The 25,848-nt window shown below is 41.4% G+C and overlaps 1 protein-coding gene across 2 annotated transcripts in view; it reads right to left on the reverse strand.

Moving 5' to 3' along the window:
* CHCHD3 (coiled-coil-helix-coiled-coil-helix domain containing 3) overlaps window positions 1–25,848 on the reverse strand; it is a 285,897-nt gene that overhangs the window by 56,153 nt on the left and 203,896 nt on the right. For both annotated transcript variants that reach the window (XM_025291546.3, XM_006047727.4), the window contains one exon: window positions 2,855–2,925. In XM_025291546.3, the coding sequence (XP_025147331.1) occupies window positions 2,855–2,925 (71 nt within the window). The remainder of the gene's footprint in view (window positions 1–2,854; window positions 2,926–25,848) is intronic.

Below are 25,848 nucleotides of genomic sequence, written 5' to 3' on the forward strand. Positions count from 1 at the left end.
CGTCGCATAAGCTGGCCTGACTGCTCATGTGGCTGACTTCAGTCTTTGGCACTGGGCTGATACCACATGGCCTAAGTGGTCCGTTATGAATAAGAAGACATTTCTTTCACTTGGGAAATTCCAAGGATTTAGAGAGTACTCCCAGAAGCTAGTACAAGGGCCACAGTTTGCTTTGGGAAAGGTTAAACTGTCTACTACATCAGATGAGAGTAGGAGCTGATCAAGAACACCACCTTCTAAAGATAAAAGAGGATGATGCTGTTGCTGCTGCTGCTGCTAAGTCACGTCAGTCGTGTCCGACCCTGTGTGACCCCATAGCTGTTGAGGCTCTGCTTAAAACCAAGTCCACCCTACAGATCCACGCCATTGTGGAGAAGGTCAGTCATCACGACTTCCCTCTGTGCTCCACGCAGGCTCTCAATCTGCAGTAGGCCAGTCCAGGCCGGATTATATGCTTTCCAGGGCCATGACACGGCAGCTGGGTGTGGCTTCAGAAGATAGAGTCTTTTCATCTAAAATCAGACTTGTTTGTGAAATTTAGCTTCCGCCAATCTTCTTTCCAACACACTATATTCATATTTCTGTTTCTCCTTTATCCCTTCTAAGTGTTTGCTGTGGGCTAAAATGCATCTCCCCCAAAATTTGTATGTTGAAATCCTAATGCCTGGTGCTTTAGAGAGTGAATTTGGACAGAGGATTTTTCAAAGAGGTAAGTTGAAATGAAATCATTATCAGGGTAGATCCTAATCCAATGCGATTTATAAGAAAAGGAGATGAGGACACAGATGGAGAGAGGGAAGACCATGTAAAGAGAGTCACGTGTAAGCCAAGAAGAAAAGCCCCTGGAGAAACCACCCCTGCTTACATCTTGACCCTGAACTTCCAGACTCCCCAACTGTGAGAAAATCAACTTCTGTCGTTTAAGCCACTCAGTCTGTGGCAGCCCTAGCAAACCAGTACACCAATTAATCACTGATTCACGTCTAATCTCTCAGTGGCTTTTGCATCCATCTCCTTTCCTTCACTCACAGAGACTTCTCATCTGGTATTTCTGGCTTTTTTTTCTTTTCCATGCCTCCAATCGAACCTCGCATGAGCTGTCAGTTTAGTATTATTGCAGGGCCACAGAACTCAGAGTACTCACCTGGCCAAACACCTTGCAATGTGTGCGTAACTTGTGTGTGTGTGTGATCAATCGTGTCCAGCTCTTTGTAACCCCACGGACTGTAGCTTGCCAGGCTCCTCTGTCCATGAGATTTCCCAATCAGCAATACTGGAGTGAGTTGCCATTTCCTCCTCCGGGGGATGTTCCTGACCGAGGGACTTAACTCGAGTGTCTTGTGTCTCCTGCCTTGGCAGGTGGACACACTACTGCTGCACCACCTGGAAGACTACGACTTCCGGCTAAATGAAGATCAGCTTCTTAGTTCAGCAACTAATGAAAGCCCCTAAAGCTTTTCCACCTTACCTTGCACTAGTCTCCCTGCCACACACCACTGATCTTAACAAGTTTGTCAGCCACCAACTCCGGGGCATGGTTTTCCTTTTGAACACCTTTCCCTCCTGACTACTCGACACTCTTCTTCAGGCCTCAACTAAAATGCCATCTTCTTTATGACTTCATAGATCATCCTGGTCAGAACGGATCTCCTTTGATTTATCTTAAATTTTACTTATTTGTATAGCTTCAATCTTACAAAGAAGACAGACTTGGGGTGCCAAGTGAAAGGTTCTCACAGTACAGAGACGAAAGGCTTGAAAAACACTGCTTTACCATTCGTGGGAAAGCTAAAAACCCAACTTTAAGAATACATATGGAGAGTGTCTTTGAAAATCAAATCTATCCAATTCCATATCTACATTCTGAAGATAGCACATTAACCTTTAAGAGTGAGATTTATGGCTCATTTTTAGAAGGTCTTTCCTGTCTGCTCCTAAAGAGATAATTTCACTAAGGAAGACTGGAGGGTTCTATTTAAATATACCTTAAATCATACTTTTTCTAAAAAATATTTTAAATCAACATTAAAATAACACCAATATCCATTACCACACAAATTACACTACGGCAGAAAGTAATAACATTCTACCCTAGGGTTTAATCATTTTATCAAATGCTTATAAACATGCCAAGGAAGGAGGTCAGAGCCTAATACAATCTTTTGACTAAACCTGTCACAACACCTTTCTGTGCTTCACTAATTTGCACATGTGCGACTAACAGTGGTTACACAGCAGAAGTATCTATACACTCAGGAAAATTCTGAATGATGTTTTCCTACCTAATGTGAGTACTGAAAGAAAAGGGAAAGTACAGGGCTATGGGTCAGGGACACTCTGATCCATCAATTACAAAACACTCATTTAATCATCCCAAGGATTAATACAGGGAGCAATTTAACATCACCTTCATAATCAAGGGCAAGGGAAAGTTCTGTGATTTAAATGTTTTCAAGGTACACGTGAAGAAATAAAAACAGCTTAAATGGGAGAAAGACAGATACCCAAATTTGGACATCCCCATCATTTTATTATATGAAAGTAAATGATCTCTGTGTTTCTACTGTTAGAGGCAACAATTTAACATCCCCTTCATAATCAGAGGTATCCTACTAAAATCATATTCCAAATGAAAACACCACCACCATTGCTTTCAAGTTCCCCAGAGTTCATAAAATGGAGTTGCAACATGCTTTCCTCAGAGGCCTGTCCCTTGCACTGGAATTCCATGATAGCAATATGGGTCCAAACACACTTCCAAGTACTCCAGAGGGCTAACGTGTCAAAGGGCGGTAAAGGCGTGCTCTCGTCTTGTCAGGAAGGGTACGTAACGATAATACTATTAAAGACTTACTTGAACTTGGCTTCCACCTCCTCAGCAGCTTTCTGGTATTGCTCGGTGGTAACTTTGTAGAACTCTGAGCTCTGTGGATAAAGAGTGATAGCAGAGTTTTCACTATTCAAGAGGACAACATGTGTGCAAGACTTACGATTTCAAAAACTACATAAAATCTTGTGTCTGCCGCTCCAGCAGAAGGAGGAGGATTTCTTGCATGGTGACATGAATACTTAAAATACATGTAAGGTTATCTATTTAATGATAGTACCACTGTTGGCACACACATTGTAATTTCAGACTCAACATTCATGTGACTCATCAATATTTGAACCTCCTGAAAAAATTCCTAATGTAGTTTTGAAAGACTATTTTGATCTCCCATATTTGGAATCCACCACTGCATAACCAAAGAGCGCTTGAGACCAATATGAAATTCACACAACCATATTTTCCTATCATTCCAGTGTTCCACCTAGGATATTAAAGGATCATTTCTTTTTACACTGTATATTTGTCCTCAGGATGGATTCTTTACCAAGTACAATTTGTTCTATCATCTCCATACAACCACAAGAGCATCAACATTTATAACAAATTAATCAGTAAGAACAAGGGGGCAGATTTAGGTAATTTTTATTAAAAAATGTTTCCACTATTACATGAATGAACATATAAGCAATATAAATCAAGTTGTAAGAGCCAAGTAATGCCTTTCCTGGGGCAGCAACATTAAAAACAATCCATTCTGACTAGCTACTGTGAAACCTGTTTTACTGCAGGGGGTGGCCTAAATGACCCGATGAGCCTTCAGACTCCATGAAATATCCTGCAAAATGCATTGCAGTACAAAGGAACACAATGCAATGCAGTGGTCTATTGTGTCCCTTCGTTCTCTATTCACTCAGGTTTCACATGCATGACTTGGGGTGGTTTATTTTTTAATACATCATTGTTGGTTGGTGAGAAAATGAAAGTGAAATCCTCTTCACACCCAGTGACCCCTTTGCATTTAACAATCTGGGTTGCCCAATGACAGTCACATCCAGGTTTGCTGGATGTAGATAAAATCAATAGGTATGTGATTAGACAGCCGGCTCAGGATGGCTGGAGCAATGGACAGGTCACCATTTGAGATGATGAATGGCTCTCTATCAACCTAGAGTCCCCGACGATGCTAACATTTACTATAATCTTATTTGGGCTGCGATTTATCTTTCTTGCACCTGATCAATAAAGATGAACAGAACAGTTGTAGGGATCGATTGTAATTTTTTATCATTTTCAAGCACGAGGTGCATTTCTGACATGAAGACAATATTCTAAGTGTACTGCTTCTGCCTTTTTTAACACTGCAATATGAGTGATCAACTGCACCAGTCTATACGCTGAGAGGTTTTAATTCTCCTATAGGTCTCAAGCTATCAAAAAGTCATTTGTCTCCTCAGATTATTTTAACTTTCGGTTGTGTCACTCCTTCCTATCAGTTCCACTTACAAGGCTTTTCTTTCCTTTAGAACACACACCAGTCAGGACATGCTCTTTTGTAAGGTTTGGTTTCAGCTTTTCTCAGAACCCTTCTAACAAAGAGGGCAGTACAAAGACAGTTATAATGGGCCACTTACAGTGATGAGGGACTCCCTGCATTACTATGGAGAACTGTCAGATTGGCATTATGTTACTGAACCAAGTATTCAAATGCCAGCAAAATAAAAATGTCTTAATATTTTTGCTTAGTGTATGCAATGAAACTGGCATCTCTGGACAGAGCCAGGGAAGATCTGGTTTCTGGTTCTGTTTAGGGTCCCGGAGCAAACAACCTCCACCGGCTTCCAATCCAGTGCTCCTTCCTCACAGTAAAATATGGACGATACTAGCATGACTTATCTCTGCCAAAGCTGCTGTAGAAATCAAGTACAGTGGGCAAGAGAGCTACAAAACCTGCTCTGTGTTTTCACGGAGCAAGACGAACATTCAAATAAAAGAATTTTGGAGACAAAGAACTAATTTGGGCAATTCCATTCTGGGCACACATACAAAATTATCAACATTAAATATTTACTTTCTAACAAGAATGATACACAAAAGCAAGAGTTCTGCCATAATATAAACTAGCAAACTCCCTTCTGCTTTGTAATGCCGAAGTGCAGACTAAATTGCTAATTCTGTCAAACTTTCTCCTTCAAAGTTAAATATACATAAACGTGCGCGCATGCGCACACACACACACACACCCCCGTACCTGTGTTGCCTGCAAACCTAGCATATGATTTCTTGAAGTTTTAAGCTGATTTATGCTCCATGTTTCAAACTCAGTGACCAGTTTCTGACACTGCATAAATCTAACAAGAAAAGCCCCCAAGACGCAACACCATACAACTAAGAAAATAAACACAAATATGCCCAACATCTGTTTGTAGACCATGTTTAATTCATTAAGTATTTACTTGTTCAGTCAACAAAATTAAATTCTTATTTTTCCAATAATGTCCATCTTAGAGAATCAGATCCTCAAGAAGCTATCTACAAGCTATCTACCTGCTACAGGAGAAAAGAAAAAGAATTGTACTGGAAGGTCACAAATGCTAAGCTAAAAGTGGTGGACAGTGTTACTGGAGTTCAGAAAAAGTAGAGATCTCTTTTGACCTGAAGAAATACTTCTTAAAATGAATAACCATGCTGAAAACAAAACCCCAAACCAAAAATACTCCCAATATATCTGCCAGCTGGAGAAAAGACAAATATGTATTGTGTATTCATAAGTTGGAAATCTATACAGTGATGAAAAAGAATGAATCAGACATAAAGTGGGGCCAAAAAAGCAAGTTGTAGATATGATACAGCACAATGCAATTTATGTCAGTTTGGAAAAGGGCAAAACACTGAAATAGGATTGGTAAACAGTAAGGTCTATTGATTAACTGTAAGTGGTGGCAGTTATGTGTGGGCGGTAAACGAGGATGAGAGGGGCAGAATGTCATAAAAGAAAGCAATGTGGGGGACTTCACTGCACGGTCATATTTTTAAAAGTTGGGGGGTGGGTACACAGCCAGTTGTTACATTGGTCATAAATATTTTGTAATACACACAAAAATTGTGTTACTCCCCCTCACTCCCCAAAGGAGCTAATCAACAACAAATGACTCAGTAGAGCTAAAATATAAAAAATATGTGTGGGGGATACATGCTGAAGAGAGTGGCTGAATGCTAAGCTATTGTAGAGTGTTCATACATTACAAAATACAAGTTCTTTTTTCTCCAACTCTGTCTTGTGTAATCATTTCAGACTTATAGAAGTGGGCAAAAACAGAAGAGGGTTCCTGCATATACTTCACTCAGCTTACCTTCATGTCCACACCTTAGATGATCACAGTACAACTGTGAAAACTGGTAAGTTAACGATGTTATAGCATAGAGACTTGCGGCATCTGAACTGGACTTTATTTCTCACAGGATCTGGCCCCGGATCCTGTGCTGCAGTTACTTGTCACAGCTTTCCTGTCCCCTCTAATCTGTGACAGTTCCTCAGTCTTGCTTTGCCTTTGATGACCTCAATACCCGCAAAGAACACTGGTCAGATGTTTTGTATAATGGCATGCAATTTGGGCCTGCTGGATGTTTCTCATGGTTGGACGGACACTATCCAACATTATAGGGAAGGACACCACAGCAGTGATGTGCCCATCTCCATGCATCGCATCCAGGGTTACATTACATCAATAGATCTTTTTACTGGTGTTTGACCTTGACTACTTGATTAAGGTGGTGCCTAACAGTTTCTCCATAGTAAAGCTACTGTTTTTCCTGTTGTAATCAATATCTTATAGGAGATTGTTTGACATTATGTAAATACTATGTTTCATCTTAAACTTTTGCCATCAGTTGTTTTTGTTTTTCCCAACCATTGTATGCAGCAAGGATTTTTGTGGTGTTCTAATGATGTGTCAATCCTAAAGGAAATCAGTAATGAAAACTCTTTGGAAGGACTGATGCTAAAGCTGAGGCTCCAATACTTTAGCCACCTGATGGTAAGAACTGACTCATTGCAAAATACCCTGATGCTGGCAAAGATTGAAAGCAGAAGGAGAAGGGGATGACAGAGGATGAGATGGTTGGATGGCATCACCGACTCGATGGACATGAGTTTGTGCAAGCTCCTGGAGCTGGTGATGGACAGGGAAGCCTGGGGTGCTGCAGTCCACGGGGTCACAAAGAGTCGGACATGACTGAGCAACTGAACTGAACTGAATGATGTGTTAATTTTTAAATGACATTATTGCATATTTAGACCTCACTGATATAATAATCTTCAATTACTCTCTTACTCAATAGTGAAAACAGTATCCTCACAGAAAAAGCCTTAAAAAAAAAAAATCTTCAAAGGGTAGGGAGCTCTTCTCAGAAAGCATAAATTCCCTACAACCTGGTTTTGAAACAAGGGACAAGAGGTAAACAAGGAACTATGCGGGGGTTGGGGGAGGATCAGACCTGAGTCAGGAAGAGCGTGCTCTCCACCCCTATTCACTGTGAATAACTGAGAGGGCCCAGCCTCCTGCCAACACAGGCCAGTCCTTATCACTGTAAAGAGGTGACCACTCACTGTTGGGAGAACGAGCCAAATGGGCTTATGCAAGGATTGCGAAAAAGGGAGAAGGGGCCAATGAGTGGTTTCAGATGTCCCTTTCGGGGGATGTCTGAGCTCCAGATGCAGGTTTTCCCAAGGACAGGAATTGGAGTGCCATCCTATTTTGTGAGCCCTTGGGGAGAGGAATGGGGACCACCTGTTTCAGAGCCATCTGCGGAGCTTGTGAAACCACAGACTACCCTGGTCACACCCTGAATCTCTGGGGATGGGGTGCAGAGGCTGCAAGCTTAGCAAGCATCTCAAGTGATTCTGAGCACACACCAACTTGGAACACTACTGGGTTTCTAGAACAATGAAAGGAAAATGAAAAACACACTACTCAGTGTGCCATTCAAAGTGAAAAATAAATCAGTGTTTTGGAAGAATTATAGCAAAACTACTTTCCACAACTGAACTTTTTTTTGGGGGGGGGCGGGGGCTGCACTGCATGTGGTATCTTAGCTCCCCAACCAGGGATAGAAGCCATGCCCTCTGCAGGGAAAGCACACAGAATCTTAACCACCAGAGTCTCGACCCCCAGGGAAGTCCCAACAGAACTAGAACATTTACAAAGGTGCCACGAAACAGGGATGCTGCTAGGCCCGTTCGCAAGTCACTGATGGATCTGAAACTGCCCGAGAGCTCTGCCTCATGGCCTCCCCTGCCACAGCGCTCCTCCTCTGAACTGTACTCACCAGCAGTACAAGCGCCATAATATTCAGGTGGGCTGCTTTTGTTATCTGTGTTGTCTTGAGGTGGCCCCAGGTCGTATCTGCGGCTCTTTTTTGTTTACTCTGTAAATCACTGTCACTTTGTCATCCTGATAACTCAGTTTGTTGCTATTTGGTTATAACCAACCCTACTGTCTGGAGTAGTACGTACTTACATCAATTGTATTTTAGTCTGATCACTTTCTATAATAGCCAAATTTTAAGTGGCAGTGCTTCTAGTAAGTCAAAGCCACATTCCTATTTCCAAAGAAATGTAAATGCACACTTACATACACGGATATGGCCCTGCACAAAGCAATTATACGTGTGTGCATACAATAACACGCACATGCACACTCCACACACCACTGTATTGTGCGCAAGTCCTCATACCATATAAGGCATCAAAGAAACAGCCTCGTGAGATGACCCTGTAAGGAGACCCCAAAAAAAGCAGCAGAGACAGGTGCCTGTGACCTGATCACTGCTTTGGACATGGCCACATTGTTCTATACCTGTGAGATCCTTACAACCTAAAATTCAAAAATTATGCATTCATATTCACTCTGCATAGTTTGCTGCTCCATCAATGATAGGAAAAATACTTGATGTGATTTGTCCAGTGGTAAGCATATTAAAAAGCAGAGACATTACTTTGCCAACAAAGGTCAGTCTAGTCAAGGAAGGCTATGGTTTTTCCAGTGGTCATGTATGGATGTGAGAGTTGGACTGTGAAGAAAGCTGAGTGCCGAAGAATTGATGCTTTTGAACTGTGGTGTTGGAGAAGACTCTTGAGAGTCCCTTGGACTGCAAAGAGATCCAACCAGTCCATCCTAAAGGAGATCAGTCCTGGGTGTTCATTGGAAGGGCTGATGCTGAAGCTGCAACACTAATACTTTGGCCACCTCATGCGAAGAGTTCACTCATTGGATAAGACCCTGATGCTGGGAGGGATTGGGGGCAGGAGGAGAAGGGGACGACAGAGGATGAGATGGCTGGATGGCATCACTGACTTGATGGACATGAGTTTGAGTGAACTCCGGGAGCTGGTAATGTATAGGGAGACCTGGCATGCTGCGATTCATGGGGTTGCAAAGAGTTGGACACAACTGAATGACTGAACTGAACTGGACTGACCTTCAAAACATGAATTCTTATTTGATACAAGATTAAAACATGTTTTCCACCAAGATTCTCTTTGAGAAGGTAGATCTTATAAATTCAAAGTAGAATGACAGTATCTTTCAGATGTTTCAGCACTATCAAAAACCTGATAAAGGTTTATATTTTGGGGGTCAAGGATAAGTGAAAGGAGTTTGGAGGAGGTGAACCATCTCCAAAATAACTTTGAGATCTGGGGTTCTGTCACCTATATTGGAGGACAAGGCATTACTGGATCACTGGAGACAAAAGGCATTTTCATTTTCTGTATCAAAACATCTTCCAATCTCAGGCACCAGGGACCAGTTACTAAATACAGAGGCAACAAACCAAGTTAGGAGATGGAATGCTCCACTGAACATAACTCATAAAATGTTTCATTTAAAACACATGAATATGCTGTCCATGGCACTCTGCATGTAAGATTCTTAACAGAATAGTGAGGTGGTGAAGAGCACACACTTTGGAGACAGACTGACAAGTCATGGCTCCACGGCTATGGAATATAACTCAAGAGCTGTCTCCCATCTGTGAAATGGGGAGGGTAATAATAAATACCACCAGGACCCTTGGGGGATTAAAGATGATAAGTCATACAAAGCTCTTTGAAGATTCTGCTCAATACTCCGTAATAACCTGAATGGGAAAAGAATTTGGAAAAATAAACAGATATATGTATAACTTCATCACTTGCTATACACCTGAAACTAACACAACATTGTCAATAATCAACTATATTTCAATATAAAACAAAGAATTTAATAAAAAATAGGAACAGTTCAGGCAGTGAGAGAAAGAACTTCTGTGAGAGGCCTTGACATTTTTCTTCAACATCCTTTTTTCAAAAAAAGCAAAATCTAGCAAAAAATAAAATACATACATAAAATTTAAGTCTACAAATAATAAATGCCTGAGAGAGTATGAAGAAAAAGGAACCCTCTCTACACTGTGGGTGGGAATGTAAATTGTTGAAGCCATTATGGAGAACAGTATGGAGGTTCCTTAAAAAACTAAAAATAGAGCTAACATATAATCCAGTAAAGCCCCTCCTAGACATAAATTGAAAGAAAACACTTATTTGAAAAGATACTTCAACCCAACGATCACAGCAGCACTGTTTACAAGAGCCAAGACACAGAAGCACCCTCTCAGGTGGCTCTAATGGTAAAGAACCCACCTGCCTATTCAGGAGACTTAAGAGATGCAGGTTCAATCCCTGGGTCAGGAAGATGCCCTGGAGGTGGAAATGGCCACCCACTCCAGTATTCTTGCCCGGAGAATCCCATGGACAGATGAGCCTGGCAGGCTACAGTCCACGTGGTTGCAAAGAGCCGGACCCCAACTGAGTGACTTAGCACGAACAGAAGCAACCTAAATGTCCGTCAACAGATGAATGGATAAAGAAGATGTAAGGAAGGGTGTGCGTGTGTGTGTGCGCTTTCCAGTTTGTGCTAGTAGTAAAGAACCTACCTGCCAATGTAGGAGACCTAAGAGATACAGGTTTGATCACTGGGTTGGGAACATTCCCTGGGGGAAGGTATGGTAACACATTCCAGTATTCTTGCCTGGAGAATCCCATGGACAGAGGGGCCTGGCGGGCTACAGAGAGTCAGACATGACTGAGGTGACTTAGCATGTGTATATACATATATATAAATGGACTGTTACTCAGCCATAAAAAGGAATGAAATAATACCATTTGTAGCAACACCGATGGACCTAGAGATTATTAAGTGAAGTAAGTCAGAGAAAGACAAACATCACACGATATCACTTACATATGGAAAATTTTTAAAAAGTGATACAAATGAACTTACTGATATTTCCAAAACAGAAACAGACTCACACAAAGAACACTTAAGGTTATCAAAAGGGATAATGGGGGTGGGGAAGAAAGATAAATTAGGAACTTGGGATTAACATATACACACTACTATATGGTAGCTGACACTATCACTTTTTATTAAGAGCTAATAAAAAGGAGCATGCTATTATCTTGAATCTTAAAAATTTGAGATAAATCCTTTATTGTTCACCTCCCCCCTGCTTCCTCAGAGCCCTGTGGCAGACTGCAAACATGGTCACAATTCTTGACTCTTTTCTACACTCATGTCCTTTAGTGACACTTTCTAGCCTCCCTCATCATGAAAGGGTGAAATCTATTTTTCTACCACTCAATCTGAGCTGTGCTTGTGACCTGCTCTGGCCAACAGAATGTGACAGAAGTGATGAAGTGCCAGTTCCCAACCCAAGACTCGCTCTTGGAACCCTGCCCAGATGTCACATCAACAAGCCCAAGCTAGACTGTTGGACAAGGAGTTTTTCCAGTAGTCATGTACGGATGTGACAGTCGGCCCATGGAAAAGGGCTGAGTGCAGAAGAATTGATGCTGTTGAACTGTGGTGTTGGAAAAGACTCTTGAGAGTCTCTTGGACTGCAGGCAGACCAAACCAGTGAATCCTAAAGGAAATCAACCCTGAATATTCATTGGAAGGACTGATGCTGAAGCTGGGGCTCCAATACTTTGGCCACCTGATGGGAAGAGCTGGACTCTTTGGAAAAGACCCTGATTCTATGTAAGATTGAAGGCAGGTAGAGAAGGGGACGACAGAGAATGAGATGGTTAGGTAGTATCACCGACTCAACGGACATGAACTTGAGCAAACTCTGGGAGGCAGTGGAGGACAGGGAAGACTGGCGTGCCACAGTCCATGGGGTCGCAAAGAGTCAGATGCAACTTAGTGACTGCATAGCAACACCAGTCTGCTGGAAAAGGAAAGATTACAAGTCTTCCCCGCTGAGTCCATCATAGACCAGCCAAACTGCAGCCAACTCAGCAAGAGTGAGCCTGGACAAGCTGAAAAGATGTGCCCAGCTGATAGCAGCCCAAACTGTGACAAACATGTAGAATCAGGAGGTAAATAAACGGTGATTGTTCGGACTCACAAAGATTCCTCTGTGTTCTCACAGCATCGCAGACTTTGATCAAAGCACCTGCCACCATGTACCAACAATATATGTTCACCTGTTGTCTTTCCAGTTAGCCCACAAGGTCCCTGAAAGCAGGAATCTTGTTCCATTTATCATTATACTTAGAGCACTCAGTTTACACGACACACAAAACTTACTAAAATAACGTTAAGAGTGACCTATTCATCCTAAAGTGAATTCCAACTTTTGCTCCTATTTAAAACAGAATGGGATAGAGACAGGTCTAAAATGAATATCAGAACATGGAGAACGTGCACTACTACATTTATTACGTACCTCCTACAAACTGACCAACACTTTAGTGTGCTCTGCTATGTAAAAGGGAAATAAATATTGCTAAGGATTGTGTTCAATTGCAATATCAGTACAATACTAGTTTAAGCTACAGACAGTAGCTTGAGCGAGTAAGGACGTCATTTTTCTCATGCAATAAGAAGTTCAGATGTTAGAAACCCACGGCTGATGCAAGTGCCAAGGACACCGTAAAGTATTCCTTTCCCAGCCACCCCGAGCACTTGGCTTTTGTCCCCAAGGTCTCAAGACAGCTATCACACCTCCAGTGAGCATGCCCAGGTTCTGAGGAAGGTTACAAGGGAAGAGAAGGCCTCACCAGAGACTCCCACCCACATCTCTTTGGCCAGAATTATACATCATGCACAACCTTGGCTGCGAAAGCAGCTGGGAAATTAAGTAATTTTGTTTTCTCACTTCTGGAGTAAAGAAAGAGAAGGGAGGCGTTTGGAATTGGTGTTTATTGAGCCAATTTATCATACCTGCCACAGACAGCTGAAGGAACAGCACAAAACCATGAGCAAAACAGTGCGGTGGATCTTCAGATACAAGTATTTTAATAGTTCTTTTCCATCTCCCTGCGAGTTCTATTTTGGGGTATCGGGGGATTTTCCCATTTGGCATTCTGATGCCCAAAGTTTTTAGCCAGTTGTAAGAAGGAAATGGCAATCAACAAGCGTGGGCATCATCCCCACGTTTCTCTGGGCTGGCTGTGGCCCAAGTTTCTGAATGTGTGAGATGCTGCCATTTTCCATTTGCAAAGTTTCCCTTCTGAAGTGTATTTTAAAATGCATGTGCACAGACACACATTATTGCTAGATTCGAAAAGCATCTTTTCAAGTTCTAAATTCAATCAAAAGAAAACATGCACATAGTATATTCTTGTAATATTTTCTCAGGTTCAGAAACTTATTTCGGTTCTATTATCACTAACATGATCATTATCTGTATCATATGAGAAAAGAACAAATCAAAATGGTCACAAGAAAAATCTGTTAACTAGCTCTTGTCAGTTCTTTTATAAAATGCTACACAACACTGCATGCTGAGGTGCAATTTAAATTCTGGTGGTCTGACAATGTTTCTCAGAGGAGACGGACACTCCTGCACACCGTCCATTCAGATGGCTGGCGACTCTGATTATTTAGAAGAGTGGATGAGAGATGGAACAAGTCTGACCTTGGATGTGAGCAGACTGACTGCAAGTGTGGGTCTCCTCGGGTCTCCTTTTTTTAAGCTGATCTATAATTATCACCACCAACTGTTGGTCTCCATCCCTCTCGTATCCACCCAAACACAAGGATTACTCTATCTGGCTAGCTATTTCAAACAAACATCTAGTGTTTACACAAACCAACAGAAGAAGCCTTCCTACTGACAATGTCAATAAGAGCATTCCTACTGTTAAGTAGATGGACTCAGAACTGACTTATTTACACTGTTCGTTATTAACACTCAACTAGGAACTGTTATAATCTGTAATCAGCTGGCTGCAGGTAACTATACTTCCCCTAATATGAAAGTTAGGCATCTGGGGGCAAATGCAGTGTGGCTATAATTCCTGGCCCAGAAGCCCTGAGGCAGTCATTTATTGTCCGGTCATATGCTGTAACTATACTTTAGAAAGAGTTCATGCTTCCTCAACCATCCTGTCTTTCTACAGAATTATATAGGATCACAGAGACTGACTGACCTCCACCACAACAATTTTAAGAGCTATAGAATTTTTTTTTTTTTTTTAATCACTGTCTAAAACAACTTCAGTTGATCAAGTGGTTTCGGTATTTCTCCCGACAAACCTTCTATAAGGCATCCTGCTGGCAGGTTTGAGTTCTGCCTTCCCTGTGTTCCTGAACAGGCTGAAGTTTTTTACAGGTGGGCAGGAGAACAGAGCAAGGGATCTGACAATTCTTGGTGAGAAAAGTGGCCCTCGAATAGAGTAGCTGGCCTCTTGAAGAACCTTCCACCTCAGACCCATGGTCTTGATTCCATTGTTCCGAGACATTCTCCTTTTACTCCTTTCTGTCCCCCGAACCCCCTGGGGCTCAGGCGAATTCTGTCGACAAGACATAGTCTGCAAACTGCCAACACTAGCTTAGATACACAGAATATCAGATTCAGTATTCTGTTTCTAAAAGGCACACCAAGGAATGGTTTGGGTTATTTAAACCGAGTCTCGGTTTTTAACACAAAGATGAGGACCTTATCTTTCAGGATGGCTGCATCAGTGGAACAATGTAAGTTCAGAAATTGGCAGAAAGCCTGGCTTCTCCTTGTGGAAGACAGGGATTCTCCATCACAATACAACTCCTGCCCACAGGCCCTGGCTCCCTGGCCTAGCCATCAGAACCTAGATCCCCATTAATTTACCTATACAACTACGCACAAACCTGAAGAATGATCATCAAGTAGATGGATTTGAACTTAATCTCTGTTCTTTGAACACTGAGTAATGTTTTGTGTAAGCAATAAACTTACAAGGCTAGGTATTTGTCCTGAGCGTCCCTAAATATTTGCATATAACCATTTGTGTGCATCTACAAGTATATCTTAACTTTTCTCAGCCTTATGTATTTCAAATCCTTATTACTGGTGATCAACAATAAACTACTGATTTACTAAGCAGTTCCTAATGATTCAAGGGCTTTCCAGGTGGTGCTACTGGTAAAGAACCCGTCTGCCAATGCAGGAGCTATGAGAGATGTGGGTTTGATCCCTGGGTAGCGAAGATCCCCTTGGGGAGGACATGGCCACCCACTCCAGTATTGCCTGGAGAATCCTCTGGACAGAAGAGCCTGGTGAGCTACAGTTCATGGAGACACAAAGATCCACAACTGAAGGGACTAAGCATGCAATGACTCAAAAACCCTATTAAGTTCCATAGCAAAGACACATGAAGATTCCCTGTGGAATCTTTCCACAGGGAAAAGACTATTAGCAGTAGCTTACCAAAATCTCTCCTTCCTCCTTATATAACTCCATTTGAAGCTAAATATATGGTCAACTCAACTAAAATTTCCAGTTTGCTTCTATTTAGGCTGAGCCATAAGCAGAGTTGTTGCGTGGGACTTCCAGGTAGGCTGCTTAGAGAGAGCTGACCTCAGCTGACATTTCTTTTCAGTCATTTTGCCCCTTTTTCTTCTTCTAGTATGCAGTGTAGATGTGATGGCCAGAGCTCCAGCAGCCGCCCTGCAGTGAGCTGACCTTGAAGAGGGAAATTCTGTACTAGGATGCAGGAGCGAAACAGGAAGTGCCTGGGGCTCTGACGACACTGAAGCTACCATTCCAGTCCTGGGACTGCTCACCTCTAGACTTTCATTAAATACGGGGGGGGGGGCACCCAAAACAAAAAAACTTCCTAATTTAAGCAATTTCATTTTTATGATAGAGAGAGGCAAATGAATGAGGAATAAACGTTCTTTACACCTTGGTATATTTGCTTTTTGCACACCTCATGAATAACTTTAATAAAGTCAAATGCAATGACCCAGTAGGAGCATCTTTTTCCTTTGTGGAATCCTCTGCTTGCACTTGTCAGAAATTTATTTCCTTCTGCCTCTCCCCTTTCCTGACACAGAACAGAATTAAAAATTTTAAAATGATGCTTAACTCTAGCATCAAAGCTTACTATCTCTAAAGAAGCCACATTTCATGGAAACCACACTGTCTCCTGCGCACCCCGGCAAAATTAATACACAGCTTCTGTAATTACCTTTTCATTCCATCTTTGCTATTTCTCATATAAAGAAACAGAGCTTCTTCTGGCATTTCTACTTTTATTCCATGCACTTTAGAAACTTCACTAATTAAAGCCTGAGGGTTTTTTTTTTCTTCTTTAGTTTTTTTTTTTTTTTAATTAGAATAGAAATCCTTACATTCATTGACAGCCTTGCAATAATACTCAAGCTATATTAGTTATGCTATTTTATCTCACGCCTCAGTTTCTTCATCTGAGCAACTTCAACATATGCACCAAACACTCATTTGGCATTCCAAGTTTCCTATTATTTGTTCATTTCTTCATTCTACAAATACTGAAGGTCTGTGCCAGAAACTAGGCCAGGAATTTGTAATGTGATGGTGAACAAACAAGATACTTGGCCCTACTTCTATGGAGCTTATTATGGCATACTGGAGAAGAAAGACATAAATTTAAAAATCACACAAATAAATGTATAATTAATAAAGAATCACAGTGCTACCAGACCACATATAGTGTAATCTTTTATTTATTTCTAAGAAGTTGTTTTTCGAATGAGTCTCTAAAGCCCTGATTTCTCTCAAGTACCAAACTACCCTTCATATTCAGTTCTTAAGTCAGTTTGTGCTTTAATTTCCTTTTAATATCACTAGCTTTTCCTGTCAGAATTCAAGCTGCTTATCAGAATTCTTTCTACTTGCAAAATTTTATTCTAATCTCTTTAAAAATAAGGGAGATCTACCACTTTTGCAAAGTGACTGCCTGTCCCTCTCCCACCCACAGCTCCCATTAACCCTGCTTATATGGAGAACTCCCATCTACCTTAACTATAAGTTATTCATTTTTCTTGATATTTTTCTTTTATACAACAAGGTCAATAAAAGGTCTGAAATCCGCCTATTGTTTTAGCTCTTCTACCTGAAATACAACAGTATCCAGCCTTCTATACTTACCTTTCAGACTTCTTAGTTACACACCTAAGGCCTTTCTGCTCTTGAAACAGCTGGGTGTCTCGCTGCTCTTCTACAGCAGTGAGACAGAGCAAGTTCACAGTCATCATAAGGGTCATCCCATGATGTCTTGCAAGACCCAGACAGAAACTCGGAAATCACTGTATGCTACCAGCGCAGGAAGCTCTTGTGCTGGAGGGCTGAGGAATGTGACACAGTCATTCTTAAGGTCCACAGCCTTACCTGTGTAGGGCTCAGTGCCTTATGTACATTCAAAAGCACACACATTGGATGGCTGTATTCAGAAAGCATCGCATTGGTATTACCAACCTAGCTCAGCATGCACTCCACCTCACCGCAAGCTGGTCTGTCTCCCACAGAAGGGAACTCTGTAACTCTAACACGCACACTCTCCTGCACTTGCTCCAGCACATGCATGGGCACGCACACAGTGTCCTCTTGAAAACTGTGGGCTAAAAGGAAACCTGTGAACAGTAATCCTTACTGCAGAGAAGCAGGCAGATACACGAGCTGCATTATCCTCAGCTGCTTCATTCTGCCTTCCTCATGATGCTATATTAAGGATCTAAAGGGTGTACAACAGATGCTCCCCTGAAGGATCTTTCTCATCCATTTCTCCTTCTTTTCCAGCCCTCTGACAGGCTAGCCTAAAATTCATTCATTCAGAAGAGCTTACTGAAGAAGGAACTTGGACCAGGCCCAGGGGGTGGGAGGGTGAAGACATCTTTAAAGGCCAGTGGGGAGAGACACACGCACGGCGAATCCACTGCAGTACACAACGATAACTGTCTTTAGTGTGTTAGTCCTTTCTGCTTCCAAGAGCTCCGTGTGCTAACGCTAATGCCGCAGGAGGGAGCAGGTTCTGTCATTCAATCTAGGATTCCTCAAAAGTGTAGTAGGGTCCATCCTACTGACTGAAAATAGGATTGCATTAATTATAGGAAGAATCATAGAAATCATAGCACAGAAAACAAACTTGAAAGATTCTCATAGAGACTTGAAGACCTTCTGAGATGATTTCCTCAGAATCCAGGTTGAGAAATTCAAGGCTAATCCATTTATTACCCTTTAGCTTATCAACAGTTAACTCCCTAAAAGGGACTCATAATTAAATAGGACTAGTGCTTTCAAAGGCAAAAGGTAAGTGTGTATGAGTAACCAGTGAATCCTTGAGAGGAAGGAGACGTGTCAGGGGAGAACAGGATTGTGACAGAAGAGGAGGGAGAGGCCAAGACAAGTCTGCCTTCCTCCCACTTTTGCCTAGAACTTGAGTTTTTAAAATATCATGGAGGCCAACACCAGTAACTCATACCAAGCCAGAAAACTGACTTAAGAAAAACTTTCCTGAAAATTGAGCAAACCTTTTAACTCTGTCACAGACATAATAGAGTTGGTTTGTCCCCAGCACCAGCCCCAAACTGAATCAAATCTATTTGTTCGAAGGTAATACCTTTCCAACACTACCAAAAATAAGCAGCTCACAGACGGGAAGAGGGCCTCAACCCAGCTCAGAATCCCAGACTGAGCACATCTCTCCAGGTGAATTAGATGATGAAAAACTGACCTCAGCAGAGTTACAAGCTAAAAGCCTTAGTGAGAGGGCTGTGAAGATGGAGATGTAGCAAAGCACTCTTAAGTTCCAAAGATAATTTCATACTAGGCTTTGAAAGTCACGTGTTGCATCTTTGGGATGCACTCATTAAGAGCTAGGATGCTCACCCCTACGCTGGACACAGGGAAGCCCATACACTGAACACCTACATTCAACAGAACTTTGGCTTAAGGCTGGTAAGGGGCATGGAACTGCCACCCGCCATGGTTTCTCACGTATGGATCTCCTCTTGTCCCTGGCACTGTCCGTTCTCAAAGGTCGAGGAGGAAAACTATGTGAAATCCAATCAATGCCAAAACTTTAAAAATAATTAAAACTTACTGGAGAGACATGCCATTCTTCAGTACCTCCTGATTGAAAAAACGGTCTAGGGCACAGGTATTGGGTACATACACTTTCCTGAAAGCAGCATTTGGTAAGTCATAGAAAAATTCGTGAGACAATGATTGACAAAATCATTTCATTACTGTATACTTAGCAGACTGGCTGTCTTCCTTTGATGAATGTGGAAATGGGTTCCACTAATAATTTACTAGTGAGAATATGCACTGGTACAATTCACAGCAACATGTCTCAAATGCCTTTGACACAGTTTCATTTCTAGAAATATCTGAAGCAATCATAGGTGTGTATAAAAATGTAGTGAAAAAAATTTTCATCACAAAGTTTATAATACTGAAAAATGAAAAGGAACTTAAATATTCAAGCTGTCACAGAGGACAGCTAAAATAAGCAACAGATGACCCATCCAATGGAAGGATAGGAGTTGTTTTTAGGCTATGCTTTTTCTCTTGAAGGAAAAGAAATATTTACATTTCTTTAAGATTTAGTCCTTGGTGAAGAGATTTAAAAATAAGGACAGTCACACAACTGTTTCTTATAATGTTCCAAACTGTACCAGTTCTCCTCTTAAAAAAACAAAACAAAACAAAAAAAAACTAAAACCCTGGCATTTTCACAAGCTACAAATGTATCCACCCACAAGGCCAATACAGATGAACTAATACATATTAATTTTTTTAAAGAGGGAAAAGTTTTTAAATTATGAAGGTAAGGACTGCAAGGAGATCCAACCAGTCAATCCTAAAAGAAACCAGTCCTGAATATTCACTGGAAGGACTGATGCTCAAGCTGAAACTCCAATACTTTGGGTACCTGATGCAAAGAACTGACTCATTGGAAAAGACCCTGATGCTGGGCAAGACTGAAGGCGGGAGGAGGATGAGATGGCTGGTTGGCATCACCGGCATGATGGACATGAGTTTGAGTACCTCCTCAAACTCTGAGAGTTGGTGATGGACAGGGAAGCCCTGACGTGCTACAGTCCATGGGGTTGCAAAGAGTCAGACACGACTGAGCGACTGAACTGAATTGAAAGCTCCTGGTGTCTCTGAAATTCTTCTGCCATTTGTTAAGTTGAGTCAATGTTCATTTTTTAATGCACTACATATTTACTGACAACCATCTCCTAAGACCAAGGTACTAATAGCTAAGGGAAATCGCTAACAAAACAATTTTTAAGTAGTTACATAACTCTAGTCCTCATAATCCAGAGGATTGTGATATTCATATGAAGAAAGTCCCTGGAAAAGCAGATGATCTAAAGATTCCATGTTTACAAGAGAACAATTCCATCAAAGCAAAAGTTAAAACTGTTGGGAGGCTAGTAGAGACTTGGACTCTCCATCAGCAAATATGACTAGGAAGCAGTCATTTATTTCAACTGATTACATTAAAAAAAAAAACCCGTCAAGGAAGAAGTAAAGTTAGAGGCTACTGTCTTCATTTTATCTATCAGGAATGGTATGCGTAACCAAAATTACACATGTGCTTATTGGCCCATAGGTATAAGTGCTAAACCAGATCAGGCCAGCTCTCGGGCTCCAAATCTAAGGCTTGGGATTTTAAAATACTGTAGTATTTTCAACACTAAGCAATAAATGGTACTCTGTAAGTACTTTCAAATTCATGGTTTCCTCTGAGCATGAAGGTATTGTATTTATTTAACAGTCACACAACAATGAACTGAAGAGACTCAAGCAAAAATATGATCCTATGCAGATGGAACACCTATCTCAGGGTTTAATTTCCTTTCATTGATTTTGTGCCCAAACTCAAGACTGTGACAATGGTTCTCTCGAGTCCAGCAATGTGTAAAAAGCTACTCAGGTGAACAGAAAAGTCGGTCTTAATTTTAGGGTTAAAAAAAAAATCTCAGCTATGAAATGAAGATTTCAAAAGTGGCAAAGCGATCACCTATCCATTTCAAAGACATGTTTATCTTTTTGTGTTTCAAAGGAAAGGCCTTTTCAAAGATGTGGCATAGAAATATGCATGTGAATAGAAGCACACTAAAGTCTTAGCTTTCAGGTATAATGGCTCTCCCTTAGAAAGTCCTGTGCAGGATTCCTGAATATCTAAGGTGCATTTCATACGCTGCCAAGTACACCAAGGGCCCTGCGGTATCACCTCTTTCCAGCTTTTATCTGATGATTCATTAACATTTTCCTGCATTATGGCCCTAAACCCTACTACTACTTAAAAGCTGCTCTCCTCAACTGCACAAATGTATTCATTCATGTGGTACTGAAACATACCAGAATGTCTTATTTGTATTTAAAATAAAAGGGGGTGGGGGGGGTAGGGGAATGGGGAAGAAAAGATAATTACGGAAGACCCAGTAAGGCAATCTGATAGTCTTCTTCTAGAAATATTCATGAAAATCTGTCCCTGAAAACTGCTGGTATTTGGTAGCCAATCTTTTCCACACGATTTTCTGAGAAACATTCTTAGAAAGATCCCACAAAGGGGTGATAATAAAATGCATTTCATCAAATGATTTTTTTTTGGGGGGGTCTGGCATGGAGTCTCTCTCTCTCACATCTTCACTGTAGATTGCAACTCCTCTTCTTCCAAAGCCAATCTCACTGCCTCCGCCTTAGTCACACTGTGCCTTCTGTCTCGTACAAGTCTTTCCAAACTAGACCCCTAAGCAAGGACGCAGTCATCCGCGGGGAACAAAGCATACAGTCTTCCACTGGCTTCCATAAAGGCAGACTTTGGGGATTCAGAGTTGAGGTTCACAAAAGTGTTATGAAGAATAACATATTCAGCCCACAGGGAAGAAGTACTTGTAAAACCCCTGTGCTCTGAACACATCTCAAGGGAAAGAAACTGGATCTTTACTAAAAAAGACAAATGTGAAATATAAATGTAATCTGGGGTAAGAAATGTGAATTTGGCCTGGAAATGATCCCTTTTCCTAGCACACATTCACAGAAATTACCCAGCAAAGAATGTCACCCATAACCGGGCTGAGTTTGAATTGCAGCTTATTGCTCAGTGTGACCCAAATGGAACCAGACTACATCCCTCAGCAGCCAGATGCAAATGGCCATGTGCTGGGCTTAGTTTCAACAGGCATTCTCTCTGCCTGGTGAAAGCCCTCTCTCCGACCAGAGGACAAGTTATTAAGAAATTGTTTGTCATCTTAGATTGGATGGATCATTTGTTTCCCTGAATTCTTTTTCTCATCATTTACTCATTACACGCCTCCTCCTGATGGAAGGAGACATTTATTAGCTTCTGCATTTATTGCATTGGCAAACAGAAACATTCTGCTGCATTTCCTGGGGGGGTTCGCTCATTTATCTATTGGATAAGAGACTGAAGTTTTCTACAGGGCAGAAAAATTAAAATATCAGTCAGGTTGACAGCTGGGAAAATGAAGGTCTCTCTGCGACACGAAGCTTTCTAGAGCTTTTGGTTTACTGAGAAAGAAGCCGGAATGTTATTTCATCAAACTACCACTTCACGTGTAACTAAAACTGTAGGCACTGTCTGGTGAAGGAATACTCCAAAGGAATGATACATGTGGCTCAATACATTGTGAAGTACCTGAGATGCAAGGCTAATTTTTATTTTAAATGGAAAATGTAACAAAATGCTCTCGAAGATCAATTTCTGTAAGAAGCTGGGGAGCTAGAGAGGGAAGACGGTCTGCTTAAACCAATGAAAATGGAGCTCGAATCATAGAATTTAAAGCTGTAAGGGATCTTACAGGTCATGGAATCCTTTTGCAAGAATCTTCTTTGCAACATCCTTGACAAGCGATCACTCTCCTTCTGCCTAAAGTACTGACGGCAGCCAGGAGATGGGCATATCCCACAGAGCAGCTGATTTTAGAACTGAAACTTCTGCTTGACAGGGGTCACTCCCCAGGGTGACCTGATTGCTTGTGACCTTGGGCAAGCCACTCAACCTCTCTGGGTCTTGGGGTCCTTGCTTTCAAAGTTAGGATGGTGACAGGATCAGAGCTGAAGGAAGGGGAAGTCACCAAGAAGCTTGACAACCTCAACTCAGTCCAAAGACCACCGGGTCTGGTGTTCCAGGACCCCTTGCTGCTCTTGGAGGCGGCCACTCCACAGCAGAGCCAGCGCCTGCCTGCATTTTCCACGCTGAGATGCGGGTCATTCTAATCCGGATACTGGAGCTCGTTTAGAGTAGAGCTGTCTTCAATTCTTTTCTAGTTCTTTTTTCTTATTTCATCTCTGGCTTCACTTCCCTTGAACCAACCCTTGCTATACACCTTTCTTTCGTGACAAAGCAGCAGCAATACTGAGACGGAGCTTTCTGCTGAGGCTACCAGCCCGGGACACAACCCCTCAGGCAGCTGGCCTACCCCAGTCCTGCCCTGATCCCCCGACTCTCTCATAGCAAGCTCTGGGGCTTAGCTCTCAGTTCAAAAAAAGCATAAAGAGCCTAGTACTGTACCAGCATGAATAATATAAAGAAAAATTGGTATTTAGTCTTTAGCATACTTAGGATTTATATATCAGACAACTCCAGCTTTCCTGATAAAAATATTCAAGTCCAATTGAATCATTTTGGGGTTAAGAAAGAATACAAATACTAGCAAGTATATTATTTTTACAAATCAGTAACATCTCTTAGCTAGGTGTTCATAAAGGCATTTTTTCCCCTAAATAGCTCTTAAATCTGACCTGGCAGCACCCTGAGCAGCTATACTGTTCTGTACACTGACATTTAGTTCAACAAGAATCAGAGTTAAGTCATTACCGTGGAGCCTCAGGTTACCACCTGGAAGAGATCCTCATTTGTTACCATGAGTGCGTTACTCACAGTCGGTGAACTCAATGGAAGAAAAGTGATGCAGTGATGTACTCGATAACTTCACTACAAGTTCCCTTCAATGTCCAACCAAACCTTAGAAACCTGCGAAACATAGCAAATACAACTTTCCAAAGACTTATTCGTGTGCTCCCGCCCAGTATAGTTAATGTCAACCTAAAGCCAGAGGACGTGTCATTAAAAAATAAAAATTACACATTAGTTACTTTGACCTAGCTGCTACAGTTTCCCTCATCTGCCTTATCTTCTATATAACCAACTCAGATTAAAAAACAATACAGAGGTGAGTCACAGGTTAACAATTCCTACAGATCAGATCTGTGATACAACATGGGATGATAAATAAAATTTTTCCATTTAGTTTCATCACTTACTTTATCCAAGTGAGTCTTTCTGAAGACACCCTTAATCTCATGAAGATACATTCTTTCAAATGCTTCTCATATGCAACAAACTAGAGAAGAGAGAAATAACCCTTGTATTTACATACTTGCTATAGTTTACTGGCTCCTTAAGAAAAGGGAACCATGTCCATGAATCTTAGCACTTAGTAGTCAATGTGCATTGATAAAAGGAGGAAGGCGAGGCACAGCAGAAACGTACTACAAGTCGGTAAAAAGGACAAAGCTTATTTTCTCTTGATTCTGGTACTATCTGACCATACTGAGAAAGATTTCCATTTCAAAAGATGAGTGGCAATATGATAACCATCAATTTCAAACTACAGTAATGACTCAACTAACTGAAAGACTTTTAAAGAATAACATAAAGGTTCTGAAAACTCATATTATCTTGTAGCTCATCTTGCTCAGAAAAACCACTATTTTCAAATAGTGTCAGCAATATCTCTAAATATCTCTATTAACTACAAAGATGTATTCAACCATATACTTCTGTCATTAAAACTTCATTGTCTACAGTCAGAAATGCTAAGACAGACATTTAAAATGAATTTTTCAGATAAAGAGGGTTATGGCACAAAATAACACTTAAAATTATGCCAAATGTATTAGAAAGCAAATCATATAAATGTCTTGAGAAAAATTTACAGAGAGGGGAAAAAAGAGAGTGGTCACTTTGCTAAGAATGAGAAATGAACATGCGTCCCAAAGCTCCAGAATAGTCACCTTAACTTTTACAATGGTGCTCAACTGCTGTAGCTTCAGCAGCCTGTCCACAGTAGAGAAACCTCTGGGGAGTCCAACCATTTTCTGTTTTAATGATGGGGAGGAGGTAAGGGGCAGTGGTGGGCTGGGGTAGGGGGCGGGGGCGGGGGCAGGGAGGGTCAGGAACCTAAAAATAGAGAGGAAAGTGAGAGGAGAAAAAGAAAAAAACAACCCCAAAATAGAGACTCAAAGATGACAGGTGCAAAAAGTAGCTTTAGGCCTCTGAAGTCTGGCTCAATGAACAGAGGAAAGGGAACGTGGAGATGGTGAAAGATCTGTCCACCTTGTGGACAAGCTAACCGTGGTGACAGGAGTACTTTTTGCTGAACTAATGTTATAACACACACGTCTAGCTTTGGAAGGGACAGCCTAAGTCAAAGCAACCTCTGTGTCTAATTCAATCCCACGCCAACTCCAACCTCCCAGGAGTCCTCCTTGGGCACAGGGTGAGACTGTGGGCTTAGACGTCAAGGGTTCAAATCCTGGCTCTACACATTACTCTGCTGTGACACTGGATAAAGTACTCACCACTACTCTGCCTCACTCTCATCTGTAAAATGAGGATAACCACCTTGAACAGCTGGAAAGGTTAAATGAAATAACACATGTAAAGTGCATAGCAGAGTGCTGGAAAA

The sequence above is a fragment of the Bubalus bubalis genome, chromosome 8 (genome assembly GCF_019923935.1).
Source record: "Bubalus bubalis isolate 160015118507 breed Murrah chromosome 8, NDDB_SH_1, whole genome shotgun sequence".
NCBI lineage: Eukaryota > Metazoa > Chordata > Mammalia > Artiodactyla > Bovidae > Bubalus > Bubalus bubalis.